We start from the raw sequence: 17,116 nt of genomic DNA on the forward strand, positions 1-17,116 counted from the left end.
ACGCACGGCCCCATGGAGCCAATGGCCCCAATGCTTCCCCTTTCTCAGAACAGAGCACGACGTTTCTCCAAAAACAAGAGTGACAACAACAAAAAAATAGCAACACTGGAGCTTTTACTTTTTTTTTTTGCTCCCTTTTAGGTGAGTTTTGCTCCTTTTCGGGTGGGATTTGGGAAGTTGCCGCAGGTTCGGTAGCTTTCGACTTCGCGTTTTCACTTTTTAAAAGTCTGTTGCGGTGACTAATATCTGTCCGCCCGTATCACACTACCTTGCTCTGGAAATACCCACCACTACATGGAAAATATAATTCAAAAAACGTTTCCAAAGGGGTCTCTCGCTTTCCTTCACATCTCACCAGAGCCCCCAGGGAACTGACACCAGTGGGGACCTCGGTGACTTTGTAACCGAGTGGTGATGTCCCCAAGCACTGACTTGCTACAGTGGCCGTGGTCTGGAGATGCCACTTTCCCATCCTACAGCCCTCCATGGCCACACAGCATCAGGCAGATGCTGTCTATTCGTGTCCAGCATCACCTTCACACCACCATGACCTTATGAGGATCTTGTTGGGATCTCCATTTCCAAACTCTTCTGAGCCTTGGTGTCTGCACCACTGCAGTGCCTCATTGTTGGGCTGTCCTAATAGATGGTATCCCATAATGTTCAAACAGCTAGGCCAGGCTCTGAGCAACCTAATCTAGCTATAGATGTCCCCGTTCATTGCAGGGAGTTGGACTAGGTGGCCTTCAAAGGTCCCTTCCAACACAAATGTTTCTATGATTGTAAGATTCTTTGACATCCCATAATGCCCCATGGGGCATCCAAACCAAACTCTTCACCCACAGCCATCCAACCATTGCAGTACCACCTTGTTGGGCTGTGCTGGTGCTAATAGATGGCATCCCATAATGTCCCACGGGATGTCCAAGCCTGGCCCAACCCCACAGCAGCACCAATTTTCAGACGGACGTTCTTCCCCTTGCCCTGTGCACTTCCTAGCAAAACAAGAGTGTGTGCCTGCCTTCAAAGCAAAAGGCTCAGGATTTATAAATAAAAGAAATAAATGAGTTGTTGGTTTTTTTTTTTACTGTTCCAAATTAGCCCCAGGCAGACAATGTGTACATGCAGCAAAAGACTCGGTTTCCTGTCTGTTTGTCAAGGCTCCTAACAAGCTTCCTCTGTATAACAAACCCAGCCAGGGGGCGGAAAGGGTAAGGACGGAGCTGAAATGTGTGCAGTGATTGCACAACCACCCTGGCTATTAGGGGCTGTCACTGGGGGGCTTGGGGCAGCGCATCATCCCCCCTGCAGCCACCCATGGGGATGGATGCTCACAGTGCCCAGCAAGCTGCTCGCATAGGGCTGAGCCTTCCTCCCTTCCCAAAATAGTTCTTCAGATATCCACGGATGAGTCATTTGATTTCTTGGCCAAAAATATCTTCCTGCTTGGCGCTTGGGTCTTTAAAGGATGGGAATGGGTGGTGGGTAGTGCTGCTGCATGGGACTGCTGGTGGTACCCAGAGCAGCGTTGGAGGGATGCTGGGATGATCCATGCGGGAGTGTGGGAAGCATGGGCAGCGCTGAGAGTGATGACGCAGCGTTGTTCTTGTGGTATTTCAGGCTCAGCCAGAAGTGGGAAGTGTCAGAAATCTCATGAGATGCGGCCTGGCCTTGTGAGATTTCCAGCTGTATTGCAAAGCCTTGAGGTCCGGATTCATCTCTGACCCAGTTTTCTCGCTCTTTGTTGCTTATCCCCATGGATATTGCTTCTCATAGTTCCTGCTGGGGCAGTACACCATTATTATCATCTCTGAGGGTACCCCAAGGACAGGGTGAGCTCCTGCCAGTGTTGCTACAGAACCCCACAGAGTGGGGATCCATGCAGACCCCATGCAGAGAGCCTGTAGGGACAACACGTGCAGGGCTGATGCACATGGGGCCAGAGGATGCTCTTGACTTCCTGTGCTGAGAGCTTGCAGGTGCTTCCTCACATGTCTGCACCTGCCTCATGAACTCGTGGCTACATTGGGAGCTGCTGAAAATCAAAAATGCTAAATCGCTACAAGCAATAGCAAAAACAGCGACCCCACCAAAGGTGAGGGGGAATCACGTGCCCAACCCTGATGCTAGACACCTGAGAATCCACTCAGTCCTCTCTGCGTGATGTAAACGAAACTGGGGACCAAATTCAGCACACTGAGTTTCACCCTGTCACTGCTGCTGTGAGATACTTACAGTAATGCCAGAAGGGAAAGCATGGAAGGAAATTCTGATTGAAGCAGGGGCACCCCCAGCGCAGCTCACAGCAGCCCCTGCAGTATTCAGTATTCAGGAGGGATTTAAAGTGAGATCTCATGCACAGCATTGCAGAGCCATCCGGCTGTGTCACGGTGTTTGCTTTCCCCCATCTCAGAGCTGCATCTCGGGCAGTCAAACACAGCTCCAAATAGCTGAGGACCTGATAAGAGCCATGCAGTGTGCTCATTCCTGGCACAGATTGAAGTTCTAGCTCAACCCCGAGGCTTGGTTTGCTATCAGGGTGGTGGGTGTTGGTGGATGAAGGGATGCAAATTGGCTGGATGCAAAATTCCCAGTTGGAAATGGTAGAGCGACGCCTCATCGGGTTGGTCGTTAAGTCAGCATGTGTCCCCTTCCCTACACCAGCCAACCATGGGCACCAAAATCACCTCCTGCTTGGCACACCCATTGGAAATTGGGTGGGAGAAGACTTGGAGAAAAGGTCTTTTCACAACGATTGCCCAGTGCCATGCAAGCAACAATGCATGCTTATCCCACTGCTGTCTCTCTAAGTGAAGCCGTTGCTCCAATTTGACTCAACAACAAAGAGCTGCAGAAAGAAGAGGGGCTGTAGCGGTCCCTGAAGCATTTGGAGCAGCTCTTTGCAGTGAAACTCCACATGGCCAGAATACAAAACCGAGAGCAGCTCGGTGTCGGGGGGGATTTTTGTAGCTTTGTGGATTTTCGGAGCCGAAGCGCGTGTCTTCCGGAGGGCTATTTCGGAACCAGCTGAAATTACTGCACCTGCAGCTTCAGATGATGAAACAAGGGCTGGAAAGGTAAGCATTTGGGGGATAATTGGGTCTGTTGTGAATACATCCTGAACACAAACTGAATTTTAGTGCAGAGAAAGGTGTTGGGTTCGACTATCCCTTCCAAATCGAGATATTCTGCCATCCTTTGCCGCAAGAAGATTTCTGAACAAAGCAAAAACTGCCTCTTTCTGACGGTTGAGGGCCCTTTCTCTGATGCATCCAAACCCCATGCTGAAATTTGGGGGTTGGTGTGGAACAGGAACTGCCCTGCTTTTCACCCAGGGAAGTCACGCACCATGAATCTTGCTGCCCAGCACGGTGACTTGTAAAGCCCATTTGTTTCTCACAACCTACAGCCAGGTTATAATTACCCCAGAGTTTCCAGTGGAAACTGAGAGTTTCCCACATTCACCCCAAGGTCAGAGCAGTAGCCAAGAGGCACGGCAGGCTCACTTTCCTCTTGCTTGGCCTGATACTTGTCTCCTTTCCCCATACATCCACCAGAGAGAAGACAGCACTGTCACTTGTCACAGCCAGGAAAGAGGAACCAAAGCAGCACTTCCCACTGAAGTCACTCTCGGGCACATCAGAAGAAATCCAGAAGATTCCTGCTTTTCCATGCATGACCAGTGCCATACTCAGCCCCGTGGAGACAGTTCCCTCTCTGCCCTCTCCCTTGCCCACAGTCCCCTCCTAAACATCACCATGGGGTTGAGAGCACTGACCAAGTCCATGCAGAAAAGCTGTGCTGGGGGCCACCGCCCAACACCTTGAAGGTACAACCTGTAATCTGGGTTGCCCATAAGTCACATTGAGTTCAGGACAGCAGGTTGGCAGAGCTCACAGACACCCAATATTGGCTGAGGTTGGTTATGGAACATCCTGCTGGTCTTGGTATGGAGATATTTACCCTTATCTGTTGACTTGCATCCATTATCTCCTCCTTGGCTGCCTTCTCATTGCCTGCTTTCCTCCACTTTCTCCATTTCCTGCTTGATGGTGAAGACCACAGCCCATCATCGCCAGCAACCCATCTCCTGGTGGAGTGGATCTGCTCTAGGGCCCAGGGAACCCCATGGCTGGACAGGCAGTCATCCATTCATCCACCATTGGTGATGAGCACTGAGGAGCTGAAAAAACCCCGCAGCAGGAATTTGGGTAAGAGCAACAAACCAAACCAGCAAACACTAAATGTTCAAGATTTTTGTAAAGGAGGTGCTGAGACTCTCCTCCCAAATGAAACCAGGGCTAAGAGTTGATACCATCCCCTCGCTTGCCCCTTTCCCTGTTTTGTAGCCATTCTCACTGGGAAGACCAACTGCAGATACACCACCTCCAGCACCCTGCAGACGTGTCCATGAGCCAGATTTATCTCAGGGAGAAGTGGTTACTGCTCAAAAGAAATACAGAACAGAAAGATCCAGGCGAGGGAATCACTTGTTTCAACGCCCCATGTTGCTTCCACCTACATGCTTCTTCCCAGCGGGGGCTGCTGTGCAGTGCGAGGGGCTCCCCTCCACCATCCAGCATCACTCTGCAAAAATAGGGAAATGTTGATTTTGGTAGGAACTTCACTGGGGACCTTGGGCAGTTTCGAGTCGCAGAGTGGATTTAGAGCCAAGCCCATGGTTTTGGTCCCAGGACATGAGATTGGGCAGGGAATTGAACTGCTGGGGATGAGAAGAGAAGGGCACCATTGGCATGGCCATGGGGACCTTGCTTATGTGCATGGAGCACTGGTGTGCAGGAAATGTGAGGTTTTATTATGGCCATGGTGAGCAAACAGATCGTTACCAAATTACATCTCCAATTCCTGAGCTGGAGATGGCATTAAGCTGAGATCTAGATGCAATTCCTAATTATAGCTGAGGCTTGATGGGAGACTGCTGTTTGCAGAACAATGCTGACATCATCCTCCAGCTGGGTGATGGAGATGGCTCTGCACCCACACCATGTACTTCTCCCTCAGTTCATAGCAATGGAAAAAAAGATTAAGATCCAGGAGACATCTATATGTCAAGGCAGTTGAATGAAGAACCATAACTTACTGGTAATTAATACGACTGAGATTCACAACTTGTTTCAAAATTCAAAATCACTCTGTAGTTTGTGGTTCCTGGCCTGTAAAAGATCAAGTAAGGAAGTTTACCACTGCCACTCTAGCAAGAAGTAGGAAAAACACTTTAACATCCACCTACTGTCACGCACTGTAGGAGAAATAGGGAAAATGAAATTTTCTCCAACTTAAGATTTATTGTTCTTTTAATTACCACATTACAAAGATTATTTTATTTTTTTTTGTGCAGCGACCTGGGATATCCTCTATCTTTTTTTTCTTTTTCTTGAGCTGGCTCAGTTTTAGAGCTGAGTCAAAGTTCTTTTGTGTTCTTCTTTCATACAAGCCCAGATTCTCTGCTATCTGAGTGGGTTGCTGTTGCATCAGGGTGTTTGCACTGTTGGAAGCAAATTGCACCCAGCAAAAATAGAGTAGGACACAACATCTAGAGACATGCAAACTCAGTGGGGAGGGAGGGTATTTCAACCTGGGCCTTGGTTTCACAGCCTTGGTGTCATAATAAACCCAAGGGTCTGACAAAACAAAATATGTATCATGGTATTTCTCTGTATTTTCACAGCTGTGGCTTAGGTGGAGCTTGTTTTTATGGTCTTATATCTGGTGTTATGGCAAAAACGATCAGAGAAATGGATTTGGAGAAACAAGTGGCTGTCGTTCTTGCTGGAGTCTGGAATCTCCCTTCCTCCATGTGAGCCCTAATGTTTGCAGCCACATTTTGCTTGGGGAACCCAGCACACTGCCTGCCCAAAGGTCTCAGCCCTTGTGAATGCAGTCCTCACTCTCAGCTCTCCCCACTGCCTCTTCTGCCCAATTCTCAGCCAACCCAAGGCTGGCGAAATGCTTTCAGAGCATCCCTCCCATCCCGTTACCTGCACAGGGTTGATTTTATGAGGGCTGTGATTCGATGCATGAACCAAGTTCCACCAGCAGGGTAGAGTAGAAATCCAAATCTTTGAGCTCTGCCAAAGATGACTGCAGTTGAATTATCTCACCAAGCTTCCTTCATGAGGCATCACAGAGGTTTCCTTGGCGTTAGGACTGGCCAGCTCTTTGGGGCAGGGAGATGTCCTTCAGCTGGTGACCATGCAGAGCAAGGTGCTTCCCATATTACAACATGCTCACAGGAAGAGCCTGGAGATGCTCATCGTGGACAGGCTGCTGTGCTGAAATGGGACATTGAGCAATCAAACCAGTTGGAAATCCTGGTGTCTAGAAATAAAAAGTGACTGTTTTTCTAACGCCTATAGGGGCCGGTGGGGCCCAGGCTAAGCAGCAATGAGTTGGAGGAAGCAGCTGTAGCTGGTTTGTGTTGTATTCCTGAGCAGTTTGACTGTGAGTTTGGACCTTCCATTGAGCTGTGGTTGTCTGTACTTGGCCTGCAGAGGGATAAGGATGGCTGTAGAGCTCTTCCTGTTTCTACAGAATGAGACAGACAAAATCTCAGAAGTTAGCTGGATCCAGACCTCAACATCCTTCTAACCAGCCAGTTAGAAGCCTGTTTATCACATAGGAGACTTGTCACCATGGTATTCCAATAATTCTGACTTCTTACACGGTATTTCAAGCATGTCGTAGAGATGAATAGGCACTGGTTGTACTTACAGACACAGAATTCTGCTTCTGAAGCCACGGGCGGTGGGTCTGTCTGCATTTGTTGAAGGCTATGTCATGGGAACCTATGGGAACATTACGCAACATTAAGGGTCAAGGCTGATAACACTGCAGGATATATTTTCTCCCAAGAAAAATGATTCCTAGTGGTGCAAGAGACTTCCAGCCTGACTTATCTCAAGAGACAGGTTGGCTTTGAACCCAAATAACGTTCCAGGAACCATCAGCTGGGGAGACATGAGCTGCTGTGGGGCTTGCTGATGGACGAGCTGTTGATGAAGAGCCAACACAAGGCACTGAGGTTTCACTTCAGTAAGGCCATAGAGAAGAACCCAAGTGAACAGAAACCAATGAAAGTCTTTGAGCTCCAAACCACTGAGATTCAATGCAGCTGCAGCAAGCAACCCATGAGGTCAGGTGAGGTGTAGGGATGGGTATCCAGGGTGCACCTTTGGGTCAGCATGAGATCTGCAGAAACTACTCAGAGCTCGTACAGAGGCCACAGAAAGTCTGGGCCAAAACAATGTGCAGTGTGGCACGGGTACCTCAAAACCTTCCTCCGTCTGCTGGGGCTTCTGGTCCTCTGCCTATGAGTGAGCATCAGCCTCGGATGCCTCTCTTGTGTTACATTTTAGAGATGAGTAGAGCCAGGGATGTTCACCTTATGCAAGGCATTAAACTTGACCCCAACTCCAAGTCCTGCCAAAGCCTTCATCTGAAAGAGGACAAACCCTGCATCCAACCATGCACCCTACATCGTTGTTCTTACAACTCCCTTCTGCCACCCAACCCCATCCCATGGTCTCCTTCCCACACCTTGGCCACCCACCAGCTGTCTCCTCTTGGTCTGGATGCTGTTTGGACTGGGAGCTGTGCTGCTGGCTTTATGGAGCAAGGTGCAGCAGCGGTCCTAAACCGCACTCTTGGCTCTGAGGCAGCATGGCAACACTAAAAATAAAGCACAGAGTGCTCCAAACAAAGGTACCTCTGTTCCCCTTGCTCTTCCGCGGTCTTGGGGTGGAAAATGAAAGAGCCCTGAATACATAGCAGGTGGCTCCAGGCAAGCCCAATATGGTGGTTTCTGAGGAAGGACTGGCTCTGGGACATCTGGGGAAACCGCAAGTGGTGTTTTGGTGTTCAAGCCTGCAGCCTGTCATATGTTTCACAAGCGGGCACATGTTGTTCCATCGCAGCCGCACAGACCGCAGGGTCACCTCGCTCCCTCCTCCTTCAGCACCTTGCCTGCAGAAAAGATGCTTCTTCGTGAGCCAGGAGGCCCAAAGGGAAAATTGCCCCCGGGGGAGGGATGGACGACGTGGGGTGGAATGGTTGATCTGAAAGGCTTAGAAGAAAAGGGGAAAGGTTGGCCCTCTTGCTCATGGTTTTGTTAGTTTGATATGGGTTGCAGCAGGACACACACAAGTGTGTTGATCGCTTCAGTTCTGCAAGGGATGAAATGGGATAAATCACCACAGTGACCCTAAGGACAGGAGAAAGGCTTGAGGGGTGCATGCTGGTGGTACAGCACCTCACCACCCACCTCCATGATTGAGTACCTCATAAGCCAGAGCTGTATTCATAGCAGGAGCTGTGGAAATCATTGCACTTGGGCTACTGACATACATACAGGACTCATGGTCTGCAGTCATTTCTTCTCCTAAGTTCCAAAGCCTCAGGCTGTAATGCCTGCAAGGGATGCACAGAAGAGCAGACAGGACCACAGGTATCCCACTGATACAGCTGGATCCCATGCATGATTTAGTAGGATGCTCGTGGCATAAATACCCATCCCATGTAGCCCAACAGGACAGATTACTAAAGGACTCTCACCCCAGAACAACCAAGAATGTACAGCCATCCTTTAATCCTAGCATGTAACCACTTTTCAGCTAGGTTTGCCATCTCAGAGCACTGTCTTGACACTCTGAAGTCAGCAGAATGTGAGATAAGCAGCTCTTTAGGACAGGGGAACAGAGAGGCCGCATGCTTAGCCTGGAGGAATGCAGCAGGGTCAGCTTCAAACCCCTGGTGAGTTCTTTGGTGTTTTTTCTTTCTCTCCTCTAAGTCTCATGATCTGCTTTGACACCCAAGCAAGGAGGAGGACAGCTTTGCACCCATCTCCTCAGCATTTCCCTTCAGTTGCCTGAATCTCAGTGTGAACCCCACCCACTACCTTGGGTATTGGGGTCACACCACAAAGACTTTCCCCAGATAAAGCCTTTGGCAGGGCTGGTCCAAAGCACAGAGCAGTTTGTTGATGTTTGTCCTTCACACAGGCAAGGACACAGATCCAACAAGGTCTTCACAGCCTTCCAGAGCCTCCTGCATTACCCCAAAAGCAGGCTAGAAAGGAAGGCAGATGAGGGTATGAATGCTCAGCCACCATTCCTGCAGTGTTGACTTCATCAACTAATAGAAGCAGATGCCCCCTTTTGGCTCTCACTTCTTCCCAAACCCCTCCCACAACCCCCCAGCAGATCAAACCCTCTGAGATGGATGTGGATGAGAAGACAGGGGGCAACAAGAACCATCAAATCAACCCTTCCCACCTTGGAGCATTATGGCCCAGGTCAGCAAGGTAAGGGCATCCAGTACAGTACCATGAAAGACAGGCAGGGACCTATCTTCATGCTCTTTTCTAAAAAGGCCCTACAGATATTGCATTTTTCCCCCTTCTCCATTGCATTTTATTGCATATTGTCCCCTGAGATGAAGCCAGTTACAGAGCAGGACCTCCACAGACCCCACACAAGGGAAGACTTGGGCAGGAACAAACTGAAGACCCCTCCACCAAGATTAGGAACCCCACTGACAGCACCAACAAAAAACACTTTACAAGACAAATACAAAATATAGCACTTTAATTGCAGGAAGATACAAAAAAAAAAAAAAAAAAAAAAAGAAATTACAAAACCATTTAACAAAAAAAAAACTTAGGCATAAAATAAATAGGCAGCCTCACTGCATACACATCTGCAAAGTCCTTTGGTCCACGGTGCTTTGTGGCTGCTGCAAGGCACGAGGCCATGCCCAAGGAACTCCCCAGCACTGGGCAAACAGAATGAGGATTGACACATGGAAGCTGCTGCCTGCTCACGCTTGGGAGAGACCAACACATGCATTTTGGGACAGTGAAGCCAACCTATTAACACTACACTGCTATCTTTAAAATAGAAGGTATCTGTTTGTATTAACTCTGGTTTGGGGTCAGAAAAATTAAGATTCCTATGTTCTCGTAGCCAACATTTACATATATAATTTCTGCATCGCTCTCCGAATTTCAAAATACTCCCAATATGACAGACAAAAATATAAACTTCATTGCTAAAATAAAGAGGGATTTGAGGAGGTTTTTCCATGGAAAGCATACCACAGACTTCAGCAGGTCTGCAAATTCTTTGGGGGAAAAAAAATTACTTCTGTTAAGGATTTACTTGAGCACTGTAAGGCCTTTCCAGGAGTCACCACCTCCTTCCAGTGGTGGTTCTCAAACCAAGTGGGGCTGTTACTTTGGCCCGCTGTGTTTACACAGATTTTTGGACTGAAAACAGCAAAGATCAAGAACCAACTTGCCAAACAAAGGGACATTTTTAGGCACTAATGAATCCCAACTGGTCTGGAGTCACCCAGACCCCACGTCGTGCCCATGGAGGCTCACACAGCAATCTGTTGATTCTCTCTGAACAGCGGCCGTTGGTGTGGCCCACAGATGTCCTGGAAGATCCTGTAAACCTGCTCCTGCTGCACCTCATCAGGCAGCATGGGGCTGCTGCAGGTCTTGCCAGCCTCCTCCATCACCTGCCTGACACACAGCTGCTCTACCTAGACAAAAAAAAAGAAAAGAAAGGAGTTGTGAGGGCACTGGGACAAGAGCAGCCATAGCCAGGCCTACCAAAGCCTGCAGGCCCAACGCCACGATGCACCATAAGGCATGGCCACAGGGGCTGTCACAGGGAGGAGAGGTCATTCTAGGATTCTATGACTCCGTGACCCAGTCAAAAAGTTGGGCAAGGATGAGCAGGACTGGGTTCTGAGCTTGGAAACCCCCACCTTCCAGAAACTCAGAGGTCTAGTGGATCTTGCTTGCTGTAATGCCCACCCCACACCATGGTCTCATGTCTTCTCTGCCACCCATAGGGTGCTGTGCCTGCAGTGGACTCCTGAAATGCCCCATGCCTTGCCCCAAGGAAAGGCTGTAGGGTTGAAAAGCCAGCCAGAGGCCACCACTTAATGCAGTCATTCCAGGGATTTATCCCCTCATTTTCCACAGCAGAGGGCACAGCTCGCAGTGCCAAGGGGCAGGAACAAAAGGAAGCACTGAGCAAGCAGCAGAACAAAGCAGAGAAACAGGAATCATGCAGAAAACCAGTAGGGAATCTACGAGCTGCACAGCACGTGAAAACTTTGCTTGTAGATGTGATCTAACCAAGGGGTCTGAGACAAGCAACAGCATCTCAAGAGGCTCACACCAAGCAGAGACTGGAGCCAGAGTCCCACTTTTAGGAATAAATGAGCAATACAGTACAGAGAAGAGACATAACCCAGTGTCAGGGACCAGAAGCAGGGCAGATCATAGCAGCTGCCATACCTGGACGAGGATGAGCTTACACCGCAGCGGCACCGTGTCTGGGAACTCCTCTCCAAAGCACAACATGACCCTGCTGTCTGGGAAGCGACCCTGGTTGTTGTAGTACTGCTGCAGCTCTGCAAAGAGAGGAGCACAGCTGGAGGCTGTCTGCAAGTTGTGATGCACCGTGTGTGGATCAAGCACAGTGTGTGGATCAAGCACCACTGACACAAAGCAGGCTGGTGTGGCTCTGCCAGGAGAAAACCTGCTGCACAAAGCCTCCAGCCATGAAGCCTCTGCTACGTGACAGTGCACTGCATCACTCCTTCCCAGATCTGATATCTGGAGTTACTCATCCACATCACTTAGGTAAACAGCAGTGATGCACAGTTATAACCTCAAGGCGCTCCAAGAGGAAGCGGAGCAAAGCCAAGAACAACATCAACCCCTCCTACAGTGCTCATACCAACCTCTAAAGAATAAGTTGGTGTCAAATATCTTCACCACTTCATCACGGTCCAGTTTGCTTGGCCTGTCCTTGTACACCACTGTGTTCCCACTCCAGAAGACCCTTCCCTGGCACAGCCTCTTGATGAAGATGCCCTGCTTGTTGCTGTGCAGCAGGACACCCCTCTCCAGGTGCCCAAAGAGCTTCTTGGTGATCTGCTTCTGGCGGTCATTCTGGATGGCTTCAGCTGAGGGGAACCTCACGTGCTCCAGGCTATCAGGGGCGTAGAGCTTCTCACCGTGGTTAGAGGGTTGGCTGAGCGACAGCCTGCAGCCCTCAGGATATGAGGTGGTGATGTGCCCCACCAGCCTGCCACTGTAGAAGAAGGTGATCACCATCTGGGAGTACCCTGGAAGAGAAGGACAGGTGAGATAGAGTCACTGTCTGCCATATAGCACACGTACACAAGCTCCAGAGAGGAGTGTGATGGCCACAGCCCAGTCTCACACAGGGGAATGGGAGCTGCCTTACCCGAATGATGCTGCTCGTAGCCAGTGTACCCATTCACCAGGGGCAAAGCTGTGGGCAGAGAGAGTAGAGATGTATCCAGCTCCAGCACACTTTGCCTTTCCCAAGCCCTGATCCCACCCTCCCACTATCCCCAAGCTTTTCCCACTCAGCAAACACATCAGGCATCTCATCTCCTGAATGGGAGACACCAGCAAACACTCCCAGGGTAATTACAAGAATTGTGCAATGAACATTGCACTGTGGGGTGCCCTAAATCCACCAGAATGCTGACTTAAAGCACTAAGGAAGGTAGAATCCAAGCACTGCCCAGAGGGAGCCTACACCATCCATCATCACAGGCACTGCTCTTGGACAAACAGCTGGGTCCCGTAGAACACCCCACACACTGCTTACAGGGGCTGGGCTGCTGCATCCACCAGTCTGGTATTGGGGGGTTTCTGCAGGTCTCCTGTGGGGGTGAAGGGCTTCTCTTAATGATCCCCAGGTATTCATCCACACAAGAAGGCTGGAGGAGGAAGAGATACCCATTAGATCAGGCAGGGGCAGAAAGCTGGCTAGGGCCTGAAGAGGGGCTGGAGAGGCCAACCAAGAAGGCAAAAAGGATGCCAAAAGGCTGGTGAATGCTTTTTGGTTAGAAAGAGCAAGTTTGGGATTCCCCAGGCCGTGTACCCAAATAACCTCTCAAGAGGCATGGAGCAGAACAGGCCCCACACAGTGCAACCAAGAAGGGGAACAGAAGCACAAGAAGCCTGCAGCCTCCACCAAACAAATGCAAACAAAGCATGCTCCAGCCATGAGTAACCACACAGAGACCTCAAGCTTGCTCAGATGAATGACCACAGCCAGTGCAGCTGCAAAAGCACAGTGCTCTTCACGAGGCAGCTTTAAACATGACTGGGCAACCAATCTTTGCCTAGTTAGGTCTGTGTCCATGGAAGAGGGGCTCACCTCTTTCATCAGGTCATCGATGGCAGAGGGGCTGCAGTCCATGTCTCCAACTTCAGCCAGGCTGCTCCCGTTCCCAACGCCGATTTTGCCTGCAGAGAGCAGCAAGGATGATGCAGCAGGGCAGCCATGGCCTCGCCACCAGATTTCAGAAACCCCACGAAAGTTATGAAACTGAGAACCGCAGCAATCCCGTGTTCCTCTTCTCCCCAGCAGCTGCATTTTGGGCCCAGAAACCAGCCTGCAATAAATGGCACTGGTACACGGTGATGAGCAGTGGGGCAAACTAAATTCAGCTTGGGGCTAGAGCAGAGGAGAGGGGTTTTTCTGTGCACCCCAGAGACTGGTGCTGCTTCTCTTTTTTCCATGAGCCGTGCTGCCGGTGGGAACCTGCAGTGCCATTTGCATACAGGGCCCCATGTGAACACACAAAAGGAGACAAGATGCTACAGACAGATCTGCATGATTTTTCTTGTTTTCTCCCCCCTCTCCTCCTTTTCTCTAAGACAGAACTAGCAAGGAATGAAAAAAGGAAAAAGCACACACACCAGAACAGCAGAGAGATGCATATTGCAACCTGTGCTGTACCCAATACAGCAGTGACTGCTCCCTGCTGAGCTGCTGTTCCTCCAGTAAGTGATAGCAAGAGGGAAAGGATTTACTGCAACTCCCTGCCAGGGTGGGTGTCAGGAGGACAAATGGCTGGGAGGGCTCAAGCAACCCCAAAGCAGGGGAAGGATTCAGGTTTGTGCATCTTTATTTCCCAAGCAGCAGTTAAACATGGAGGAAAAATAAAAACACTATTGGTCCTAACATTCCAGCAGCTCCTTCCCCACCTCCCAGCACTGCAGTGATGCAGGACGTGTCCCCAAGCCATGGGGCCAACCCCACACTGCTGGGTGTAGGGCAGCAGCACCCAGAGCCCATGTCCTTCAATGGGGCACTCACATTTCTGCTCTTCCTCTGGCACGATCCTGTACACCTTGTAGGGCTCAGAGATGTCCAGCTGGGATCTGTCTGTCACCTCCTCAAAGTCGGGGCTCTTGTTCAAGGCACAGCGCAGCCGTGTCTTCCAGGTGGCTGGCTCTGCTTTGTCACCTTCTTTGAATTTGCCTTTGAAAACAGCCCAAGCCTAAAGCAAAACAAAAATGAAATCATCATCCATGCAAGCTCTGCAAATCCCTTTGGACCAAAGAGCAATGAGCAGCACATCTTGGGCACACTGTTGCTCAGAAACGGGGCATCTCATAGAAGTCCTCAAAAGTTTGGGCACTGCCACAAGCCCAGCTCTGCACCAGCCACATCACACCAAGCTAAGGGAGCTGGAGTTGGTTTTTCATGCCCTTCACAGCACAGCTCAAACCAGAGCCAAAACAGCAGTGTGCAACTTCACTTTAGCACAGACTGATGCAAGGGTGCACATCCAAGTAATGATACTTGTCCTGATCCAGAAACACCCAAACCCATACTAAAATACCCCTCATCTTTCCAGGTTTAGACCAGTAAGTGACAGCTGGACACTTTGTTTAATACCAGAATGTCATTTGCGCTTTCATGGGGAGGTGGGAGAGTATATTTTAATACAGATAACAGATATGAATATATATATAAAGCCACCTCTACAAACCATTGCTCTGGTCAGTGCCCCGAAAGCCATCAGTCACCACGGATAGAGCAAAGTATAGGAATAGGGCAGAGGGATGGGAATTCCTGGGGAAGAGCCTGACTTTTTGGTTCAGGACAGAATTTTCCCATTATAGCTAAAATGTAAAGTCCCTCCTCTCTGAGAAAAGCTGACACTTCCTTCCTTCCCTTTCTTTTTTTGGTAAATACACTCTTATCAGAAAGAGCCCAATAGGAAGCTTAGGGCAGGTCAGAGAGCACATCAGGCCAGGATTAGAACGTGCCAGGAACAAACCTAAACCTGGCACCAACACTCAGCAAAAAGGAAAAACCACCCCCAAACGATCCCGAGGGGGATCCTACAGGAAGCAAGCTGCTGCAGGTCCTGCTGACAGCAAGGACATCTCCCACCAGCTGAGATCCAGACAACCCAGAAACCACTGACAACAGGGATGAACCACCTCACCTTATAGCCCAGAAGCCATTGGTAATGGGGACAAACCATCTCACCCTACCTTGAAAATCGAAGCGTCCACCTCCTGGTTGTAATCCTGCTTCCCTGCATGCTTCCATGGGATGCGGAACATGCTTTTCTCCTCATTCTCCCAGATGAGCCCTGGGTACTGCTCACTGTCAATCTGCTCAATCAGCCACTGCCGCAGCCGCCTCCCACCGTTGCGGTCACACATCCTAGGCAGAAATGGGAGCTGTCAGTCAGGCTGTCTGTCTGTCTATCTATCCATCCCCACACCCCCTTCGCCCTCCACTAACAGCAGGTGGGTCGACGGAGATATCTTAACACATTCTAATAGCTGCACTTCACTTTCAGGGCATCCAACTGGAGAGCCAGCAGATTGCAGCGATGTCTCCAAGTACAAAAACAAAGCAATTTGGATGCAAGCAATCACTCTCTGCTCTACTTTATCACGTGCAGCGTTGGCAACGAGCTGCCTGCAAACACCAGCAGCTGCCACGTGCCCCTCTGTACACCAAACCTCCCTTTTTTACACGGGAAAAGCCATGGCAGCAATTCTACAGCTGTCCCCCATCGCTCCGCCCCAGCCATGTGGGCAGGCACTGGACTGGTGCCCACACCCCATTTACTGAATATGACGAAAGCACTCACTAGCCTATCTGCAGCCTGCATGGAGCCCTGCTGGAAGGCACCTTTATCCTCCTGCTGCTGAGGAAAGCTCTGTCGCAGCAACAGGCTGACTTGCAAACTCCTCTTTTTGGGATCAGCCCCGTAGGAGCTATGCTGTCACCTAAAGAAGTGACGCTGTAGAGGCAAACAGCTCCCAGTACTATAGCAATAGGGGGAAAAAAATAAAAAAGGGTGAAGCCTCTTGCAGCAAGGAGCAGTGCAGGTAGCAGCAGGGTCACCGCAGGGAGCGGGGCCACGCAACCACATCCTCTCCAGGACAGGACCAGGGCCCTGCTGATGGGGGGTGAGGTCACCTCATGTCTGGTCTCAGCTCGTTTCTAGCAAAACAGCTTAGTGGAGCAGCCATGAGAAAGCAAACTCAGCCCATCTTCTCGTAAGCTTGTTCGCATTACCTTAAAACTTCACATCCCAGCACCCAAAGATCCTTCCCAATGCACTCCCAGCACCGTGCAGCCCTATTTCATGCACACCCAGCTCCCTAAAAGCACCCTTCCCAGCCACCCTAAAACCCTTATCTCTTACAACCCAGTACCCTACCTGCCCTATTGTGCACACACAGCACCCTAAAACTTCAACCCCAGAGCCCACAGCTCATCTCCATCCACCCCCACGACCCTGCCTGTCCAGCACCCTACAACCTCAGCATTTTGAAGTCCTATCCCCCAGCACTCTGAAGCCTCCATTCCAACACCCCCAACCCCACCTCCCACACCCCCACAACCCTAAAACCCCCAACCACCCCGTGTCCGCACCCTGCTCAGTCCCAGCACCCCATAACCCTACAGACGAGCACCTTAAAGCCTCACCCCTGCACCACCAGCGCTCTACATGCCCCATTCCAGCATCCAACGACCCGAAAACCACTCCGACCTCTAAAACCCTCCAGCCAAACACCCTACCACAAACCTCACCCCCCCCCCCCAGTCCCCGCACACCCCATCAATTACCTTCCGCACACCCCGCTCCGCACCCCAACGCGCGCCCGCGCCCGCACCCTTATAGCGCTCCGCAGGGCGCGCCCCACGTCGCCCCGCCCCCAGAGCCATTCAGCCAATGGCAGCCCTCTTCCTCCTCCTCTTCCCGCCCCCCTCTCCGG

At 50.4% G+C, this 17,116-nt stretch overlaps 1 protein-coding gene across 2 annotated transcripts; it reads right to left on the reverse strand.

The window, feature by feature from the left end:
- Positions 1-9,623: 9,623 nt before the first annotated feature.
- Positions 9,624-17,079, reverse strand: IRF8 (interferon regulatory factor 8). 2 transcript variants are annotated; one of them, XM_031614982.2, is made up of 9 exons: positions 15,982-16,727; positions 15,371-15,545; positions 14,181-14,364; positions 13,236-13,324; positions 12,681-12,792; positions 12,288-12,335; positions 11,779-12,165; positions 11,330-11,445; positions 9,624-10,563 (listed from the first exon to the last, which is right to left on the reverse strand). In XM_031614982.2, the coding sequence occupies exons 2-9, from the start codon at positions 15,542-15,544 to the stop codon at positions 10,396-10,398; spliced, it is 1,278 nt and encodes a 425-aa protein (XP_031470842.1). In that variant the 5' UTR covers position 15,545; positions 15,982-16,727; the 3' UTR covers positions 9,624-10,395. The 2 variants fall into 2 exon arrangements, with proteins under 2 accessions (XP_031470842.1, XP_031470841.1); XM_031614981.2 differs by lacking the exon at positions 15,982-16,727 and adding an exon at positions 16,968-17,079 and having other exon boundaries at positions 9,625-10,563.
- Between the last annotated feature and the right edge of the window lie 37 nt (positions 17,080-17,116).

Source organism: Phasianus colchicus, chromosome 13, assembly GCF_987193195.1.
Source record: "Phasianus colchicus chromosome 13, bPhaCol1.hap1.1, whole genome shotgun sequence".
Classification (NCBI taxonomy): Eukaryota; Metazoa; Chordata; class Aves; order Galliformes; family Phasianidae; genus Phasianus; species Phasianus colchicus.

Excerpts from the sequence above, each read along its gene's own strand:
- IRF8 (XM_031614982.2), bottom strand. The coding sequence starts at position 15,544 with ATGTGTGACCGCAACGGTGGGAGGCGGCTGCGGCAGTGGCTGATTGAG. Across the intron at positions 13,325-14,180 it reads GCCAGAGGAAGAGCAGAAAT|GCAAAATCGGCGTTGGGAAC; the intron begins GTGAGTGCCCCA and ends TGCTCTCTGCAG. Across the intron at positions 12,336-12,680 it reads GATGCAGCAGCCCAGCCCCT|CTTTGCCCCTGGTGAATGGG; the intron begins GTAAGCAGTGTG and ends CTCTGCCCACAG.